Source organism: Suncus etruscus, chromosome X, assembly GCF_024139225.1.
Source record: "Suncus etruscus isolate mSunEtr1 chromosome X, mSunEtr1.pri.cur, whole genome shotgun sequence".
NCBI classification, from domain to species: domain Eukaryota; kingdom Metazoa; phylum Chordata; class Mammalia; order Eulipotyphla; family Soricidae; genus Suncus; species Suncus etruscus.
Window position 1 is genome coordinate 126,954,908 of NC_064868.1, and position 22,763 is coordinate 126,977,670.

Genomic DNA, 22,763 nt, shown 5'->3' on the forward strand with positions numbered 1-22,763 from the left:
AGAACTCAAAGAAACCATGAATAGAGTAGAACAGAACACTAATAAGAATCAAGAAAATATGAAGACAGAAATCACAAAACTCCAAACTGAAATAACATGTCAACTAACAGGCCTGAAAAACTCAGTAAACGAAGTGAATGACAAAATGGATAAGCTCTGGGACAGGGTATCAGAAGCTGAGAATAGACTTGGTGCTGTGGAAGATGAGATACATAACAATTCCATACAACAGGAGAGATTGGAAAAAAAACTTAAAACAAATGAACAGACAATGGAAAAATTAGTCAAAGAATGGGAACAGATGAAAATAGAGGTCTATGATAAGATCAACAGAAACAACTTAAGAATCATTGGAGTCCCAGAGACCCAGGAAGAAAATTTCCAGGAAGAATCAACGGTCAAGAACATCATTAAAGAGAAACTTCCAGAGCTAAAGAATATATGTGATCAAATCCTGCATGCCCGAAGAGTACCAACCAAAAGAGACCCCAGAAAAACCACCCCAAGACACATCCTAGTCACAATGACAAATCCCACAGATAGAGACAGAATTCTGAAAACAGCAAGATCAAAAGGGGAAATTACATTCAAGCAAGCATCCTTGAGATTTAGAGCAGATCTGTCACCAGAAACACTCAATGCCAGAAAGCAGTGGTGGGATATTGTGACAAGACTGAATGAAATGAATGCTTCACCTAGAATACTGTACCCAGCAAAACTCACTTTCCGGTTTGACGGAAGAATACATGGTTTCACAGACAAAAAACAGCTCAGAAACTTTACAGACTCAAAACCAGTCTTAAGAGAAAAACTGAAAGACCTAATCTAAGACAAGACTGACCAAAAGACACACCAAATTTCGATATAAAGATGGCATTAAATCCCAGGACAATTCTTTCTCTCAACGTCAATGGACTAAATGCACCAGTTAAGAGACACAGAGTGGCGAAATGGATCAAAAAAACTCAATCCAACCTTCTGCTGCCTACAAGAAACGCACCTGAATAGTCAGAACAAACATAGACTCAAAATAAAAGGCTGGAGAAAAGTTATCCAAGCAAACAACACCCATAAAAAAGCTGGAGTGGCCATACTAATATCAGATAATGCAAACTTTATACTCAGGAAGGTTGTAAGGGACAAAGATGGACATTTTATATTAATCATGGGGTATGTAGAGCAGGAAGAAATAACTCTCCTAAACATATATGCACCAAATGAGGGGCCAGCAAAATATTTAAAACAACTGTTGACAAATCTGAAAAACAATATCAATAACAACACAATAATTGTGGGGGACCTCAACACTGCTTTGTCAACACTGGATAGGTCAACCAGACTGAAACCCAACAAGAATATACTAGACCTGAGGAGAGAAATGGAAGAAAGAGGCCTAGTGGATATATATAGGACACTCCATCCCCAAAAACCTGGATACACATTCTTCTCCAATGTACATGGGACATTCTCCAGGATAGACTACATGCTGGCACATAAAACATACCTCCATAATATCAAGAGGATAGAAATTTTGCCGACTACCTTCGCTGACCACAAGGCTCTGAAGTTATTTGTGAATTCCAAAGGGACTCAGAAGAAACACTTTAACACCTGGAAGTTAAACAGCCTCATACTCAATAACCAGTGGGTCCGAGATGAAATCAAGAAGGAAATCAAAATGTTCCTGGAAACAAATGACAATAAAGACACAAACTATCAGAACTTATGGGACACAGCAAAAGCAGTACTGAGAGGAAAATTTATAGCTGTGCAAGCACACATCAGGAAGGAAGAAGGAGCTTACCTGAGTAGCTTAATGACACAGCTAATAGAACTAGAAAGTGCTCAACAAAAGGACCCAAAAATAGGGAGAGAGAAGGAAATAACAAAGCTGAAAGCAGAAATAAACAAAGTGGAAACCCAAAAAATAATCTGAAAGATCAACGAAAGCAGAAGTTGGTTCTTCAAAAAAATAAACAAGATTGATAGACCACTGGCAAACCTAACAAAGAAAGAGAGAGAGAGAAACTTGATAACGCGTATTAGGAATGAAAAAGGAGAGATCACTACTGATATGACAGAGATTCAAAGGGTAATCAGAAACTACTTTGAAAAACTCTACGCCACTAAAAATGAGAACCTGGAAGAAATGGATAAATTCTTGGACCCTTATAATCTTCCACGGTTGAAGGAAGAGGATGTAGCATATCTAAACACCCCCATCACCATTGATGAAATAAAAATGGTAATCAAAAGTCTGCCCAAAAACAAAAGCCCAGGCCCAGATGGATTCACTAATGAATTCTTTCAAACTTTCCAAGAGGAACTACTACCAATCCTGGCAAGACTCTTTCATGAAATTGAACAAACGGAAACACTCCCAAACAGCTTTCATGAAGCCAACATCACCCTAATACCTAAACCAGACAGAGATGCTACGAAAAAAGAAAATTACAGACCAATATCGCTGATGAATGCAGATGCAAAGATCCTCAACAAAATCCTGGCAAATAGGATTCAATACCTCATTAAGAAGATCATCCACTACGATCAAGTAGGTTTCATTCCAGGAATGCAAGGATGGTTTAACATCCGTAAGTCTATCAACATAATACACAACATCAACAACAAGAAAAATAAAAACCACATGATTATATCAATAGATGCAGAGAAAGCATTTGACAAGGTCCAACACCCATTCTTGATCAAAACTCTCAGCAAGATGGGAATGGAAGGAACCTTTCTCAATATAGTTAAGGCCATCTACCACAGGCCAGTGGCAAATATTATCCTCAATGGAGAAAAACTAAAAGCCTTCCCCCTAAATTCTGGGACAAGACAAGGCTGTCCTCTCTCACCACTCCTATTCAACATAGCACTGGAAGTACTTGCTATAGCGATTAGGCAAGAAAAAGATATCAAGGGAATCCAGATAGGAAAGGAAGAAGTCAAGCTCTCGCTGTTTGCAGATGACATGATGCTCTACTTAGAAAACCCTAAAGACTCTACCAAAAAGCTTCTAGAAACAATAGACTCATATAGCAAGGTGGCAGGCTACAAAATTAACACATAAAAATCAATGGCCTTTCTATACACCAATAGTAATAAGGAAGAAATGGACATTAAGAAAACAACCCCATTCACAATAGTGCCACACAAACTCAAATATCTTGGAATCAACCTGACTAAAAATGTGAAGGACCTATACAAAGAAAACTATAAAAATCTGCTCCAAGAAGTAAGAGAGGACACGCGGAAATGGAAACACATACCCTGCTCATGGATTGGCAGGATTAACATCATCAAAATGGCAATACTCCCCAAGGCGTTATACAGATTCAAGGCTATCCCTCTAAAGATACCTATGACATTCTTCAAAGAAGTGGATCAGGCACTTTTGAAATTTGTTTGGAACAATAAACACGCTAGAATAGCTAAAGCAATCACTGGGAAAAAGAATATGGAAGGAATTACTTTCCCCAACTTTAAACTTTACTACAAAGCAATAGTTATCAAAACAGCATGGTAATGGAATAAGGACAGACCCTCAGATCAGTGTAATAGGCTTGAATACTCAGAAAATGTTCCCCAGACATACAATCACCTAATTTTTGATAAAGGAGTAGGAAATCCTAAATGGAGCAAGGAAAGCCTCTTCAACAAGTGGTGTTGGCACAACTGGCTAGCCACTTGCAAAAAATTGAACTTAGAACCCCAGCTAACATCATGTACGAAGGTAAAATCCAAATGAATTAAAGACCTCGATATCAGACACCAAACCATAAGATATATAGAACAACAAATAGGCAAAACTCTCCAGGACATTGAGACTACAGGCATCTTCAAGGAGGAAACTGCACTCTCCAAGCAAGTGAAAACAGAGATTAACAGATGGGAATATATTAAGTTGAGAAGCTTCTGCACCTCAAAGGAAATAGTGCCCAGGATACAAGAGCCACCCACTGAGTGGGAGAATCTATTCACCCAATACCCATCAGACAAGGGGCTAATCTCCAAAATATACAAGGCACTGACAGAAATTTACAAGAAAAAAACATCTAATCCCATCAAAAAATGGGGAGAAGAAATGAACAGACACTTTGACAAAGAAGAAATACAAATGGCCAAAAGACACATGAAGAAATGCTCCACATCACTAATCATCAGAGAGATGCAAATCAAAACAACAATGAGATACCACCTCACACCACAGAGATTGGCACACATCACAAAGAATGAGAATAAACTGTGTTGGCGGGGATGTGGAGAGAAAGGAACCCTTATCCACTGCTGGTGGGAATGCCGTCTAGTTCAACCTTTATGGAAAGCAATATGGAGATTCCTCCAAAAACTGGAAATTGAGCTCCCATATGACCCAGCTATACCACTCCTAGGAATATACCCTAAGAACACAAAAATACAATACAAAAATCCCTTCCTTACACCTATATTCATTGCAGCACTATTTACCATAGCAAGACTCTGGAAACAACCAAGATGCCCTTCAACAGACGAATGGCTAAAGAAACTGTGGTACATATACACAATGGAATATTACGCAGCTGTCAGGAGAGATGAAGTCATGAAATTTTCCTATACATGGATGTACACAGAATCTATTATGCTGAGTGAAATAAGTCAGAGAGAGAGAGAAAAACACAGAATGGTCTCACTCATCTATGGGTTTTAAGAAAAATGAAAGACATTCTTGTAATAATAATTTTCAGACACAAAAGAGAAAAGAGCTGGAAGTTCCAGCTCACCTCAGGAAGCTCACCACAAAGAGTGATGAGTTTAGTTAGAGAAATAAGTACATTTTGAACTGTCCTAATATTGAGAATGTATGAGGGAAATGGAGAGCCTGTTTAGAGTACAGTTGGGGGTCGGGTGGGGAGGAGGGAGATTTGGGACATTGGTGATGGGAATCTTGCACTGGTGATGGGTGGTGTTCTTTACATGACTGAAACCCAAACACAATCATGTATGTAATCAAGGTGTTCAAATAAAAAAAAAGTGGTATTTGGACAGCTGGTCAGACATAGGCAAAAAAGCAAATAAGACATCTAACACTATTCAGTAAGCTCATATTAAAATGAATTAAAAACCTTGATATGAGGCATAAAAATATAAGGTATATATCAGGGGTCTCAAACTCAATTTACCTGGGGGCTGCAGGAGGCAAAGTCGGGGTGATCCTTGAGTGCAAAGTCAGTAGTAAGCCTTGAACATTGGGGGGTGTGACCCAAACAACAAATCAAAACAAAGATTCCTCTAGGACAGGGCCACAAAATATTGTACGGACCTGGTATATACAGACCCCTGGTATTTATAGAAGAAAATGTTGGCCAAAGACTCCATGACATTGAGACTAAAGGCATCTTCAAGGAGGAAACACCATTGTTCAAACAAGTGGAAGCAGAGATAAATAAGATTATATCAAATTAAGAAGCTTCTGCATTTCAAAGAAAACAATAACTAAGTTAAAAGGATCACCCCACAGAAGAAGAGAAACTATTCACCCAATATCCATCAGATAAAGGGCTAATGTCTACGATAAACTAGTGTACTGACAGAACTTAACAAGAAAAAAACATGTAACTGCATCAGAATATAGGAATAAGAAATGAACATATGGCATCCCATATGATCTCCCGAGCCTACCAGGAATGATTTCTTAGGGCAGAGCCAGACAGGATTTACCAGAGTGCTGCCAGGTACTACAAAAAAAGGGTGGGGCGGCAGCAGCTTCTGTATCTCAAAGAAAATGGTGAATAAATAGAATACATACACAACACATGAAATGGGAGAAACTATACCTATCAGATAAAGGGTTAATAACTAAGCTATACAAGGCAATGGTAGACATTAAAAATTTTTAACACCATTCAAAAATGGAAAGAAGAACAGTCATTCACTCAAAGAATACAGATGGTCAAAAGGCACATGAAAAATGCTCCACATCACTAATCATCAGGGAGATGCAAATCAAAACAATAAGGAGCTATCATCTCACACCACAGATACTGGCACACATCACAAAGAATAAGAACAACCACTGCTGGCATGGATGTGAAGAGAAAACTCTCATTCACTGCTGGTGGGAATACCAACTAATGCAGCCTTTTTGGAAATCAATATGTATGTTCTTCAAAAAATTGGAAATATAGTCTCTATATTAGAGCCAAAACACACAATGCAGAAAAGCCCTCTGCATTCCTATGTTCATTGTAGAACTATTTAAAATAGCCAGAATAGGGAAATAACCTAAGTACCTGTGAAGAGATGTGTGGCTAAAGAAACTGTGGTACTATCTACATACACAATGGAATAGCATGCAGCTGTTAGAAAAAAGAAGTCATGAAATTTGCTTAAACATGAATGGATATGGAGAGTCTCATGTTGAGTGAAATGAGTCAGAGGAGAGGGACAGTCATACAATGATTCCATTCGCTTTTGGAATATAAAATATAGATACTATGATAATACCCAGATAATAGAGATGAGGGCCAGGAGGACCATTCCATGATAGGAAACTTGTCATATATAGTAGAGCAGTACACTTAAGGTTGAGTACACTTAGGTTGTCCACTATGACAATAATGTTTGGAACTTAACACTTTGGACAATAACTGGGTACTGAAAGGAGATAAAGTATATGCATAGTACCTTTTCATTAACAATAGTGCAAATCACAGTGTCTACAAAAAGGAATAAAGAGAAATAAAATGTTTGTCCCAGAGGCACGTAGGGGAGAGTGGGAGAGAAAGTGGAGACACTGGTGGAGGGAAATGTGCACGGGTTGTGTACATTGTATGACAGAAACTCAATTATTAACAATTTTGTAATCGTTCTATTTAAATTGACAAAAATTTAGAAACAGAACAGAAAAAATAACAATAACACAAAAATCCATTCTCAATTTTGCCTCATAAAGTCTTATTCAAATAAAACTACAAAACACTGCTTCATGAAATAAAACAGGACACAATGATAAGGAAACACATCCTTAGTTCATGAATACAAAGAATTATCATTAAAATGGCAGTATTTTCCAAAGCATTGTACAGCTACAATTCCTGTAATAGTTACCCATCCCATTTTCAAAGAAAGATCAAACATTCCTCAAATTCATATGGGAAAAAAGCCTCCATGAATTGCTAAAGAAATCATTGGGGAAAAGATGTGATGCATCCTTTCCCCAACCTTGACCAGTATTACAAAGCAGTAGTCACTAAAACAGCATGCTACTGGAATAAAGACAGACCTTCAGCTCAATGGAATAGACTTGAATATCCTGAGAATGACCCTCAGATATATGATCAAGTGATCTTTGTAAAGGTGCAAGAAATATGAACTGGAGCAAGGAAAGTCTCTTCAACAAGGGTTGTTGGGAAAACTGCTCAATTAGATGTAAAAAAGTGAACTTAGAGATCCCATTAATGCCGTGCACAAAAGTCTAATCAAAACGGATTAAAGATGTTGATATAGATCTGAAGCCATAAGGTATATAGAAGAAAACGTAGGCATAACATTCCATGACACTGAAGTAAAGGCATCTTCAAGGATGAAATAATTCCAGACTTTTGGAAGTAAAGATAAACAAATGAGACTACATTAAACTAAGAAGCTTCTTCACCTCAAAGGAAATGATATCTAGGATACAGACCGGCCACGGAATGGGAGAAATTATTTACACAATACCTATCTGATAAGGAAATAATATCTAAGACATTAATACCAAGGCACTGGAAGAGCTTAACAGGAACAAAAAACATATTTAACTCCATCCAAAGATGTGAAGAAGAGTTGAACAGACATTTCCTCAAAGAAGTAGTACAGATAGCCAAAAGGCACATGAAGAAATGCTTCACCTCACTAACCAGGGAAATTCAAATCAAAACAGCATATCATCATCTCACGCTACAGAGCCTGGCAGGAGCAATCAGAAAGTCACTGAAAGTTTGTATTGGGGGCCATCATACGTAATGAATCAGAAACATTGGAAATAGAACTCAGAGCTTTCAATGTTTAAAGCAGCATGATTTACAAACCTGTCCAGAATAGAGTTTCAGTCATACAATTTTCCACCACTAAAGTGACTTTTCCTCCACCAATATTACCTAGTTCTCTGCTATCCCCCAATTGGCCTTCTTGGCAAGCAATTTTTAAGTCTAGTCACTGTATTTTGGGTCTCCTGCTTGCAATGTAGTTGGGTTTGTGTTTTAAACCTATAAGTGCACATCCTCACCATAGATGTAGAAGTGCCTTTATGGCCATTGGCACTTTTACCTCCCACCTGCTACACACACCATGATTCCTTTCCTTCCTTGTCCTTCTAATTTCTATAACATAGCCTTCAAGGTAACAATGGGGTATAATAAAGTTTGAAAATGATTAGAGTAGCTTGATACTGAGATATTCAGCAAACAAAATGTTCTATGAGCATAAAAATTTTTTACGAGAAGGTTGGTGGCATATTTGTAATGAGTTGGCCATTGTCCAGAACCTGGAAACTTTCAAATGCTGATATAAAGACTACTTCATTCTTTAACCATTTGAGGTAAGTTGTCACTGGCTAGTACCAATAGTAATCTAATTTTCTTACTAGCATTCTAAAAAGTCTTAATTTAGTATAACCACCAGTCACCAGGAACCAAAGATTTTGATAATTCAATAAATTATATTCTTACTTTTCTGCCAGTTCTTCAATGAAGACTGTTACTGAACTGTTATCATTTCCAACCTCCTGGATATGTGCATTATAGTATTTTCCACTTGATTCCAAGCAAACCTAAGAGTGGAAGTGATAGTAAAATGATCTAATATCAACATTGTCAGACTTGACTTATGCAAAAAAAAATGGAGGTCAGTATCTACTAATTAAAGCAGTTGGCAATGAACACTACCAGATCAATGGGAGAGGCAGACATGTACTTAAAGAGCCATAGCAAATCACAAGTTTGCTAATAAAATTAACAAAAATATAAAAAGTTTTTAGCACTTTGTAAGCATGTTTTTGGGTTATTTTTTGGTTGTTGGTTTTTGGGCCACACTTGGTGTTGCTCAGTGGTTACTCCTGGCTCTGCACCTCAGAAATCACTCCGTCAGGCTCAGAGAACCATATGGGATGTGGGAGATTGAACCTGGGTTGTCCATATGCAAGGTAGATGCTGTGTTATCTTTCTGGCCACCTGTAAGTATGTTTTATCTAAACTCATTACTGATTAAAAGCACAATCTCAGAAAAACAAATTGTCTTTAACAAACTAACCTGACACTTGTCTCCCAAATAATACTGCCTTCCAGCATACTCCATGTAGTCAGTTTTTTGAAGCTCTATGGAAAAAAAAGATATGCAAGCTTAACTACACTGTATGCCTCTATTCATATCATTTCACTGTCTTTCCCATTAAATCACATCCTTTGCTTTTCCTTTATAAATTTTGAGATAGATGGGTAGTTTGGATCTGAGTCACAGTTGAAGGTACTTATTAGTAATTCCTGGTGAGGTTCAAGGGGCAATAAAGAGCCAGAAATCAAACCCACATGCAAAGCATGTGGTAAGCCCATTCAGTTATTTCCTCAGCCACTCTTAAAGTCAATTATTGCATGTTACCAAAACAGTTTATAAAATATTTTATATAAAAATTTTAAAATTTTCTTCAAAAAATTATTTTAAAATTTATAAAAATATTTTATAAAAACAAAGTTTCCACCTTAAGAGACTATAATCTTTGTAGAAAAGTTTAAAGTTGGGGAAAGTAATTCCTCCCATATTCTTTTTCCCAATGATTTCTTTAGCAGGGTGTTTATTGTATTTTTCCTATACATGGATTTCATGGAATCTACTATGCTGAGTGAAATAAGTCAGAGAGAGAGAGAGAAAAAAACAAAGAATGGTCTCACTCATCTATGGGTTTTAAGAAAAATGAAAGACATTCTTGCAATAATAATTTTCAGACACAAAAGAGAAAAGGGCTGGAAGTTACAGCTTACTTCATGAAACTCACCACAAACAGGGATGAGTTTAGTTAGAGAAATAACTATATTTTGAATTGTTTGAATAATGAGAATGTACGAGGGAAATAGAAAGCCTGCCTAGAGTACAGGCGGGGGTTGGGTGGGGAGGAGGGAGATTTGGAACATTGGTGATGGGAATGTTGCACTAGTGATGGGTGGTGTTCTTTACATGACTGAAACCCAAACACAATCATGTATGTAATCAAGGTGTTTAAATAAAATATACATAAAAAGAGACTATAATCTAAAGATTTTCTCTAGAGCCAATTATCCAGAAGAAACACACATACATATAGGGAAAGTCCAAATTTTAGGTTCAATTGGACAGCCATCAGTGGTAACAAAAGCCATTTATTCAATACAACATAGCTCCCTCACTCGGGCTTCCAACCTGTTAACCAATGTTTAACTGGATAGACTTAAGTACAATTAGTAAGAAAAACAACATACAATAGATAAATGAAAAACAGAGGCTGGGGAATTTCACATAGTCAATCAGCAGGCACCTTTATAGTTTAAAAAGTCCTGACAGATGCCTATTCTATTATTTCCATGTTCAAAAGACCCTAAACTGCTTTATTCTATACTTACTTGGGCACAGATTTGCAGTCTGCAGATATTTGTTATCTATTCTATTCTTTCTTGGGTACACCTTTGCAAATACTTTGTATTCTGAAACTTAAACCGAAGTTATTTAACAACTTACTATGCCTCTAAAATTTAAACCAGGGCAAACTGTGATTCATGAAGTTGGATCTATAAACAATTAATGGTTACCTTAAAGACATTTTTATCAACCGAGTTAATCTTATAGGGAAAGAAAATCACCTATTTCAAAGACTGGCAAACTTGCTCTAAAAATATTTTGGACTATACAGACTCTGCTGCCACTATTCAGTTCTCATAAATCTTTACATATAGATCTTAAATTTAACTTTTACTTAACACATACACCATAATAATTCTTCTTTTTAAAAATACATACATAGACCATTAATATTAATTCACATACCAAAACAAGGTGGCATGTGAAATTTGATACACAGGCCAACTACAAAACTCTTCATTTGTCAATGAGAGAAAAGTATAATGCTTTAAGACAACATGGCCTATTTATAATTATGGCTATTTTCTAGTACTCATAACATTATCAACAGTCTATTTTTACAGTCTTTGCAAAGTTGAAGTTTCAATAAAGATGATTCTAATATATTCCTCCACAAAGCTAAAGCTATTTATTTTCTCCTTTGGATTAAAAATAACATACTGATGGGGCCGAAGAGATAGCATGGAGGTAAGGCGTTTGTCTTTCATGCAGGTCATTGTTTCTAATCCCGGCATCCCATAGGTCCCCGAGCCTGCCAGGAGCGATTTCTGAGCATAGAGCCAGGAGTAACCCCTGAGCGCTGCTGAGTATGACCCAAAAACCAAAACTCCCCCCAAAAATACTGAATTAAAAAATAGCACAATGAAAATAATCTCTTGATATAATTTGTAAAAACAGTTCTATTTAATCTGTCAGGATTCAAGTGTATACCTTCTGCTAAAATATTACCTTTTCTGCTTTCCAACCAAACATCAAATTCTACGTTACGATAAATTTCTGGATCCAGAGACCTCAGTACCTTATATGGCAAGAGAATCTTTGGTGAATTTTCTGTAAACTGAAAAAATACATCATGTTACCAACTTATCATCCTCAGTATGTCTTCCCTCTGAAGAATAATTAATGATCTTCTCATCTATCCTCACTGTCTACTTTGTACATGTAATTCACCTTTCTTAGAAGAATGACCACAATAAATTTTAAATTGCATTTAAAAACAAAAAGCAGTATGCAAACATTATTTTATAGTTAAAACAATGCTTTAGATGGTTTAAGGGAAATATTTATTTATGCAGGCAACAAGTCATGACACATCCTACATAAATCAATGCAACACAGCCCAGGAATAAAAATACAGTAATGGCTATTCAACAATTATCATTGTGATGTACACATAGGCAAGTGTTTCTGTGTCTGATAAATATAAAACAAAAATTACTTCATTCTAATAAAAATCTGTTCTAATCATTAAAAAATTAACTTTTTCTTATATTTGCAACAATCTTACTTTATTTAATACTGTTCCTAAATGACCAACACTTTTAGGTCTAGATACTGTCATAATGTTATTTGAAATACTCAAATTGAAGGCCTGCTTAAACTGAAGGTCTGTTTCATTTTCGGCCTATATAGATGGCAAATTTTCTTCAACTTTTATAGACCAAGGTCCGCACCTATTTTATTTGATTAGGAATAAGAATATTTGTTTAAAAAAAAGCAATAGTACCAGAATATGGATTATAAACTAACCATTTACTTTGAAATATAACTTTAATTTTGAAAACACAGCTTCTGTAATTTCTCATATTCAAAATTTGATATGAAAAATTTCTACAATTTTGTAAGAAAAATTTTGGAACATTAAGCATACATTTTACTTATACTTTCAGATTAAGACTTTTAAAAATGAAAACATTATCAATGCTTCCCTTGTCCCATTTAATTAGAATGGATCACCCAACCATATTTTATTTTAGCTATGATGCTATAAACCAAAATTATAAAAATTATTTGCACAGGAAATATCAAACCTTTGCTACTTCTGTTCCTTGACTGGACCCCTCTGGTGCATTTTCAGTGTTATTGCTGGCATCACACTCTTCACTTCTAATTAAAAATATTCAGAACAAAGAGATTTTTATAAATAGATAATTTCTTGAGTCTATCTGCCACCTATTGGTAAAGCAGATATTTCAAAAATGATGCAAATACTTTTTTCATCTCAACATCTACATATATATTTCTTTAACTATGAGCCACAACAAAATTAGCATACTGCTACTGATAAGTATCATATTTCAAAGGGGGAGTATATTTCTAAGTATATGATCTTGAGTTCCCTGCTTCCTGTTGTTTATAACTTTGTGCAATTTTTCTTTTAAATGAGTTTCTAAGCAATACATAGAATGGATGTGTCGTTACATTATATAAAACAGTGTGCCTATGACTTGTCTCCTTTTGCCAACAAGGAAACATTCATGTTCACCAATTCCATTGCCAAGAAACTGTCAGACAGCAAAAACTAAAGTTCTCAATTCCAGATATATAGTAAATAGAATAAAATATATCCTTCCGCAAAGTTTCAACTAAGTCCCAACCAAAACTGTAATCAAGGTTTTGTAAAACCCAAAACATGAGATCCAGATAAGCAATAATTCCTTAAACAGTATTGCTAACTCATAAGTGATGAGTTAGGAGTGCTTTTTCAGCTCTCAAATTTGTAGTAATGCTGTGAGTTTTTACTGTTTTAGGGCCACCCATCAGTGCTTAGGGCTTTACCCCAACTAAAGTAGAGGGTGCATTATGGGGTGCTATAGATAAAACCCAGGTGGCACTGTGAAAGGCAAGCATCCTACCCACTATACTATCTCTCCAGCTCGTGGTATACAGCGACAGATTATCGGTGAAGAATAAAGCAACTTGTAATCTAATATGGTTGCTCCCACTTAACAATAAAAATAAGTTTTAAAAATCCTGCTTCTATCCCCAAAAACCCAGTTGCAAGCATTAAACATCTAAGAAATAGAACTGTGGGTTGGCGATAGTACAGGAGGTAAGGCACTTGCGACCCTGATTTGAATCCCCATACCACATAATATCTCCTGAGCAAAGCCATAAATAAATACCCCTGAGCATCCCCATATGTGACCAAAAATTTGGAAAGAGTTAAGGGAACAAATAGAGCTGCAAGACAAAAAAAAAACACCAATAAAACAAACAAACAAAAAAAAAACAACTAGGTGACAACTGCTTAGTACCAAGAGTATGCAAATTCCAAGATTGCACATAAAATCAGGAAGAAATATTATCTATACTTCGTTATATAATACATACATCTTTGACTTAATCTGTTCAATAGCTACTTCATCAATGGTACAGAATCTACATTTCTAGTATGTATCAAAGTGAAAATCAAAAGGTCTTCAAACAACCCTTAACTTCAAATACTCTTCTCTACTCACTGAAAGTTATGCTTAAATCTGCTTAATAATAGTGTGGTAGAATGTTTAAATCTGTTCAGTAATAGCTTCTCAAAGACACAGAATTTATATTCCTAGTAACTATTATACACTATAACGCTAGTAAAATGTCTTAAACTGGCAGCTGTAACAATGTCCACAGATGCTGTTTCCAAGTTCAAACCAGGTATTCTTCCAGGAAACCCTGCAGCTAAAATTTATGCCCCTAAAATTCATAGGATCATAGCTTTGAGTTACTGGACAACCTCATTTGGGAATCCCCCAATATAAGACTGGATATATTACAGTAGAGCTTACTAAACCTTCTGCCTCTATATTGATGACATCATTGGTAATACAATAATTTTCGCAAATGAACTACTGTACTTTTCTTTTTTCTTTTATTTCTCTTCTCTTCCATTTTTTCTATTTTTTCAATAACTGATTTCTAGAAACAAATTTATTATCATCAACTATGTAAAGCATTTTCTTTAAATAAATAAAATTATAAAAAATGTATATACACTGTAGGTGATGTGTCTTTAGACATAATGTAACTCTATACTTCTAAAACATATTAACATTTACACTCCTGTAAATAAATGTTACTTAAATAAAAATACACCAGAAACTGTATACCCATAGACACATGTGTTTAATTATCTAATTTTAAACTTGTAGGTCTCGTCCACATTTACACAATGATGTACAGAAACATGAAACATAATAATCTTACAACTGACATCCTTTTCCCCTTTATTACCTATCCTGAGTTGGATTCTTATCCAAGGTAACATGAATATCTTCAATGGCAGTCACAGCACTGTTTCTGTTCTTCTTGGAACCACTTCGAAATAGTTCAACTGCAGTATTCAACTCACCTTCATCCATGCCAAATACGTCTTTATAGAGAATTTCATACAACACAGCTGAAGAAAAATGACAAAAATCCAATTAATTTTAATAAATATAAATTTTGTAATTTAGTATACAAATCCTGTGGACAACAATGGAATTTATGATGGGTGCCATACATTAAATGCTAATAGCAAATTGTTCAAATAAATACTAAAATAATTATAAAATCTTCATATACCCTGGCAAACAGCTGCACTTGATTGAAACTGTTTTGAGTATATGGAATCATAATGACGATTACTTGAATGGCAGAGCAGAATCTAAAGAAAAAGCACAAAGAACAAGTGAATGCCACACATTTACAATCATGAAAAATTTAAAAATTAAGTTGCTAACAGAAACTGATGAGATTAAATATATTTATTTTTTTGGAAGTAGTGATATTTAGAATCTACATGTGCTAAATATAGTAGCTTTCTCTGATTTATTTCACTTAGCACAACATGTTAAACATACTGCAATAAAACTAGGGGAAAAGCCAAATTTAAAAAACATAACTACAGACATGAGATAAAAAGATTTTCATTAAAAAGTTTTACTTGATTTTTTAAATTTTTTTAAGTTGTACTTTATTTTTAAATGCCAAAAATCACTAACACTGGCATTGAAAAGATAGTAAAGTGGGTGAGACACTTGATATGCACATTGCTAGTCCTGATTTGATTTCTGGCACCCCATAAAGTTCCCTGAGCAGAGAACTAAGAGTGAATCCTGAATACTGCAAAATATGGCTCAAAAACAATAGAGCTGCTATATATTCTCAAGCATACTGCTGTTAATATACTAAACAAGTCCTATTATATAAACTTGCAAAATGAGAGTATCAGAAATCAAATGTCCATCTTACATTCTAAAAAATGAAATCAAGTCAAATAACTACTCTAAATGTAGATTATGAGGAAGAGGACAATATTCAACTACTAAAATATTACCCACAGAACTGAATAAGAACACTGTATACATGCATTACAACAATCCTGCTTTTAAGAAAGAGGCAAGGAATAGCCTACAAAATAAAGAAACCTCACAGCCAATTTGATTCCTAGTTTCTTCAAACAATTAAAAAGCCATACAAATTAAATATATTATTTCAACAAAAATGTTTCTTGACTGCAAATGATAAAATGTTTAACTGCTCAAAAACTTTTCAAAATCATATTTAAAAATTTATTTTTGATAAAGGGGCAAAACACATATAATTAAGCAAGGAAAGCCTTGCTTTCCTTCAACAAGTAGTGTTGGGAACTCATCAGCCACATGCAGAAAAGGGAACTTTATCTAGCACCATGCACTAAGGCCAAAACTACATGGATTACAGGCCTCAATATCAGACCTGAAACCATCTGGTATACAGAAGAAAATGTATGTAAAGCACTCCATGACACAGAGACTAAAGGCATCTTCAAGGAGGAAATACTACTGTGTCAACAAGTGGAAGGAGAGATAAACAAATGGGACTATATTAAACTGAGAAGCTTCTGCACCTCAAAGTGAAGCAGTGACTAGGAAACAAAGGCCACCCCTCATTCACTGGATATCCATCAGATAAGCGGCTAGTATATAAGATATAAAGGTACTTACAGAGATTAACAAGAATAAAAACATCTAACCAAGAATAAAAGCATCTAATCTAATCAAAATATGGGAAGAAATGAAAAGACATTTTCTCAAAGAAAAAATACAGATGGCCAAAAGGCACATGGAAAAAATACTCTGAATCACTAATGATCAGGGAGATGCAAGTCAAAACTATGAGGTACCATCTCAAGCCACAAAGATTGGCACACATCACAAAGAACAAGATCAGTGCTGGCAGGGATGTGAGGAGAAGGGAACTCCCATTCACAGCTGGTGGAATTCTGTCTATTCCAGCCTTTCTGGAAAACAATATGGAGATTCCTCAAAAAATGGAAATTGAGCTCCCATAAGATCCACCAATACTGTGAGGGATTAAGCCCAGGCCCACAAAATACAATTCAAAAATGCCCACTACACACCGATGCTCATTGCAGCGCTATATACAATAGCCAGAATATTGAAGCAACCTAGATGCTGCCAACAGATGAGTGGCTAAACAAATTTGGGGTACATACCCACAATGGTATACTGTTCTATTAATTATAGAGTCCTGGAGTTCATAGAGGTTAGATGGTTCCTGCCTGCAGCCCTTCCAGCCAAGTGTGTCTGTAGGTATTAGGGTGACAGCAAAGAAATGACCCACAGCAATCAGGTGAAGCCAGGAGACATGCAGCTTTATTAATAAGGCCCTAACCACCATGTGTGGCTTCTAAGCTAAACAGCCTCTCTACATCCATGCTGTCTCTGATCTTTCTCCCTGCTGTGTCTTCTTCCTGGCTCCTTCTTGCTGATATTTTCTTTCACCCCTCCCAAAGCCTTAATTACCAACCAACCACAGACTCCTCCCATAAGTGGGCTGGTCTGACCATCAGGAAGATTAGCATTTTGCCCTAGGGAAGGGTAACAGAATACTATACAGCTATTAGGAAAGATGATGTAATTAAATCTGCCTCTACAAGGATGGACATGGAGACTATTTGCTGAGTAAGGGAGAGACATAGACACAGAATAGACTCACTCATCTGTGAGATTAAAAAAACAGGGGCCAGAGAGATAGCATTAAGGTAGGGCATTTGCCTTGCATACAGAAGGAAGGTGGTTCGAATCCCGGCATCCCATATGGTCCCGAGTCTGCCAGGATTTCTGAATATAGAGCCAGGAGGAACCCGAGTGCTGCCGGGTATGATCCAAAAACCAAAAAACAAAAAAAACCAGACAGTATGGTAATACCCAGATAAAGATGAGGGCTGGAAAAAACAGCCCATGATAGGAAACTTACTACAAAGAATGAGTGTAGTTAGAGAATAAGTACACTATCAGCTATCATGAAAATGATAGTGAGAGAAATAGAATGCCTGTCTGAAACACAGGCAGGGGTTGGGAAAGAGGGAAATTGGGACATTGACAATGGGAAGGTTGTACTGAAGGAGGGGTATACAGTTATGACTGAAACCCAACTGCAAACATCTTTGTAACCATGGTGCTTAAATAGTTCATTTAAAAAACTTATCTTTACCCCTCCCCCAATTACACGTGTTAATATCACCTGGCTGGCCTGACTCATCCACACTCGGGAGGGGTCTGAGGTTGGAAATAAAGGTTTTTTTTTTTCTTGTCATCTTTATTCAAGTATTTCACAGCAGTTATATTACAAATTACAGTAAATGTTCAAAGTTCCAGAATTCAAAAATAAAATAATTTACTTCCAACTATTCAGCTATTCCAGCTATTCGGAAGGTGTCTTCAGCGTCAGGTCCCGTAGCTGAATGCCATTGTTATTATCATTATTATTTGTAATCACATTGTAAGCTTGAATTTGGGTTTATACCTGCATCTTTTGTATTTTGTACATTTGGTTACTTAGACTTTGGGGGTCATCTTTGGTTCAGTCATGTTTGTCTACTTTGTAAGACTAAGTACTCTTACTTTGTAAGAGTAAGTAGACTTCATCAGCTATTTTCTATTTTGAGTTTGTAGTTTAATTTAGAATTGTGTTAAACCAATGTTTTGCATTTGACTTTTACGTTAGTTGGAAATAAAGGTTTTGCCTGGGGGAGGAAGAGAGAGGGAGAGGGGGAGAGGGGGAGAAGGGGAGAACGAGAGAGGGGGAGAGGCGGGAGGGGCGAAGAGGGGGAGAGGGGGGGGAGAGGGGGGGAGAGGGGGGAAGAGGGGCCGAGAGTGGGAGAGGGGGGGAGAGGGGGAGAGAGGGGGAGAGAGGGGGAGGGGGGAGAGAGGGGGAGAGGGGGGAGAGGGGGGGAAAGGGGGCGAGAGGGGGAGAGGGGGGAGAGGGGGGAAGAGGGGCGAGAGTGGGAGAGAGGGGGAGAGGGGGGAGAGGGGGGGGAAAGGGGGCGAGAGGGGGAGAGGGGGGAGAGGGGGGAAGAGGGGCGAGAGTGGGAGAGGGGGGGAGAGGGGGGGAGAGGGGGAGAGAGGGGGAGAGGGGGGAGAGGGGGGGAGAGGGGGCGAGAGGGGGAGAGGGGGCGAGGGGGGAGGGGGGAGGGGGAGGGAGTGAGGGGGGGAGAGGGGAGAGAGAGAGAGAGAGCAAGAGTGCTCCTGTTAGAGATGAGTTAGGCAGTCATGGCACGAAGTCTACAAATGGTGGAGAGGGGATTGGAATAAAATGAACTGACTGTGATTATTTCTACACCATTATCCTGCACCTTCAGACCTTTTGGCCAAGGGGCTACAGGCACCATGCCATGACAAGAAAGGCCTCACCCCAGTATTTTTTATTACTACAACAAACAGTGGGGCGTATAGGGAACACGGGACTAGGACTTGAAACTCCAAGAAGACCTCCGCAATGGTGACTGCTTTGGCTCTTTGGTGGATAATCTCAGCTTTCTTGAGCTGCAGTGTGAATGGAGAACCCAGATGTTGGATCATGTGGATCCTGATCTGAACATGGTGGAGACTCCTTCAGGCTCCCGGGAGAGCAGGCAGTGATGATGAAGAAAAAGAAAAATTGAAGATGATGAAGGACAAAACCCCAGCAAAGCCCACGGAGAAGCAGATTTTCAACTTAACTGTGTTTCAGGTTAATTTCTTGAGCATCAGTCATTGTCTTGCTGCTTAAAATGTCTTTTATCTGTATGGATCTTACTGTTTTGTTCTAAGCCCCATTGAAAGCAGAAAATTTTGTATCTAACTTTAGAGGCTCAAAACTATTTTGCACAATTCTGAGGAAAGGCAAGTTGAGTTTTTTCTATTAAATATTTCCCAATTGCTATGATGTTTTATTGAATATCATATGTAGCGGCCTATTTTCAAACTGTATTTTCTGTAGAAATATTCTTGTAATTTTTCTTAAGAGAAGTTTATAGAAAGAATTAGGATGTTCTAGATTACTAATAGTGCTTGGTGTAATAATGCTAAGAATTTCAAACTACAAGTGTATCTGCAGAAAAGTTCTAATGTGAAAAAAAATCTTATTGATAAAAACTCTCATAGCTGGAGGGCACCCAGCTTTGCTTAGGGTTACTCCTGGAAGTACTCAAGGGTCCATGTGGGATAGCAGGGATTAAACATAGATCGGCCACATCCAAGACAAGCTATACTATGGCTCTGGTCTCAAAAACTGTTTCATTCTCAAGCTCAACCTTAAGTATCAAAGATAATTCTCTGTAATACAAGAAAGACATATCCAGCAAGCATGCGCAGGAAATTATCTTAAGATTTTGCTAACTTCCTATACTTATCCCAAGATTCCCCAATAAAGTTACTGGATTTTAGTTCAACGGTTATTCCTTACCCTTATTGTTGTTATTATTTTGGTTTCTGGGTCACAACTGGCAATGCTCAGAAATCACCCCTGGTAGGCTTGGGGGCCGTATGGGATGCCAGGATTTTAAGCACTGTCCTTCTACAGGCAAGGCAAACACCCTACTTCTATGACATCTCTCTGGCCCCACCTTATTTTTTAGATCATAATTCCAAGTGGAACTTGATTTGAAATTTCACTTGTTACTGTGATCCACAAGAAAGTTCCATTTTGATTCAAAGAAGGTAAATTAGACATGATTATTAGTTTGTTTTATATTAAAGTGCCACTGCATTATAAACTTAAGTTTCAGGTGTTCATCATACATCAGTATCTATGTTAGTTCCCCCAATAAAATTCTAATTCTATACTTCATATCCTTATTGATTTATAACATAGGACTTGTCTAGTAAATTAATTGATCCGTATTTCACTTGATGTACCTTTCTTTTGCATGACATTTATATTATCAGGTCCATATTTCCAATTTTAGTTTATCATGTTTATATTACCCCTGTGAACTGCCTGTTTGTTGGGGTGCAGTTGGAATGTAATAGTAGTAAATTAGCTGAAAAACGAGGTCGCACTTTATTTTAATGAGACTATCTAAAATGATATTTAAAAAGAAAACATCAATGTTACATGAGCCCAAATATTAAAAAAAAAGAATGGGGACCAGAGCAATACCACAGCCGGTATGAAATTTGCCTTATATAATGCTGACCCGGAATATATCCCTGGCATCCCATATGGTCACCCACATCTGCTAGGAGTGATTCTTGAGCTCAGAACTAGGAGTAAACCCTGAGTGCTACTGGGTGTGGCTCAAAACCGAAGAAGAGAGGGGAGGGGAGGGGAGGGAAGTGAAAGAAAAATTTTACCAATATCTAAGAGTCTGTTCCTTCTAAAATCTGTACACTAATAAAACTATTGCTATAAGTTAATCTATTTAATGAGAAAAAGTACTTGGAAATCATACACCAGAGAAGCAGTTAGCATTCCCAATTAAGATCAAAGATAACAACAACAACAACAAAAACCTTATAAAAATGGACAGAGGAGCTAGAGAGAGTAAAAGGCTGAGCGCAAGCTTTGCAAGCAGTAGGGTTTGAATCCTTGTATCTCATAGTAACCCATGTTACCACCAGCAGTGGCTCCTAAGAAAAGCTATAAGTCATCCCTGAACACTTCAGGATATGAGTACGAAAAGGGGCAGAGGATCTGAAAATGCATCACCAAAGACACAAAAGTCAATAAGCAAGTGAAAAGATGTTCAGCATCTCATTATTAAAAAATCCAAATAAAACAATGCGCAATCACCTCATTTCTTATAACTATTATTCTAAAAAAAACAATTGTTAGCTAGGTTGCAGTGAAAATGGATCACCGAACACTACACTAAAATGTAAACTGATGCTGTTCCATGAAATATAGAATATTTCGGGGCCAGAGCAGTGTCGCAAGCAGTAGGGCAAGGCGGGACCGAGGTTCGATCCCCTGGCATCCCTTATGGTCCCCCAAGCCAGGAACGATTTCTGAAAACGTAGCCAGGAGTAACCAATTAGTGTCATCAGGTGCAGCCCAAAAACAAAAAACAAAACAAAAAAAAAGAAATATATGGATATTCCTAAGATATTTAAAAGAGAAATACATATGATCCAGCTATTCTACTACTGTGTGTTTATTTGAAGAATTCAAAAAAGCACTAATCAAAGAGATCTAGATGCTCCCCTATGACTGCTGCAGCTTGAATTGTATAGTTACTAAAATATAAAACTTAGCACTTCCCTTCCTGATGTCTAGTTTTCTGATGTTTTTCTTTATTAAGGAATATTGTACACACATATTAGAAATTTTAGCACTTTTTAACCTTATTAAATTATAATTTGAAAAATAAATCTTAGATAATGTGACTAGAGAGATAATAGAGAAGATAGGGTGCTTGACTACAAGCAGCACAAATTCAACTTACGATATGGTCAACAAGCCCCATCAAGAGGGTTTCTTTTATTTTTTAATTTTTATTTATTTTTAATAATATTTTTATTTAAGCACCATGGTTACAAACATGTTATTGGGTTTCAGTCCTAAAAAGTACAACCCCCTTCATCAGTGCAACCTTCCCACCACCAATGACCCCATCTCCTTCTTCTCCTACCCCTGCCTGTCTTTGAGAGAGGCAATCAATTTGTCTATCATTGTCGTGGTAGTTGTTAGTATAGTTATTACTCTACACTTCAACACTTTTTGGTAAGCTTCATATCACGAGCTAGTCCTTCTTGCCCTCATTTCTATTGTATCTGGGTATTATTACTATGCTGTCTTTTATTTTTCTTAAATCCTACAGTTGAATGAAGATATTCCAAGTCTATCTCTCTCCCTCAGATTAATTACACTCAGCATAATAGTTTCTATGTGCATCCATG

At 36.9% G+C, this 22,763-nt stretch overlaps 1 protein-coding gene across 1 annotated transcript in view; it reads right to left on the minus strand.

Annotated features, from left to right (window-relative positions):
* The window catches only part of ALG13 (ALG13 UDP-N-acetylglucosaminyltransferase subunit), a 115,697-nt gene that overhangs the window by 59,925 nt on the left and 33,009 nt on the right, over window positions 1-22,763 (minus strand). Inside the window, 6 exon segments of the mRNA XM_049767651.1 lie at window positions 8,691-8,791; window positions 9,271-9,335; window positions 11,575-11,683; window positions 12,657-12,732; window positions 14,848-15,013; window positions 15,181-15,262. Coding sequence (XP_049623608.1) covers window positions 8,691-8,791; window positions 9,271-9,335; window positions 11,575-11,683; window positions 12,657-12,732; window positions 14,848-15,013; window positions 15,181-15,262 — 599 coding nt within the window.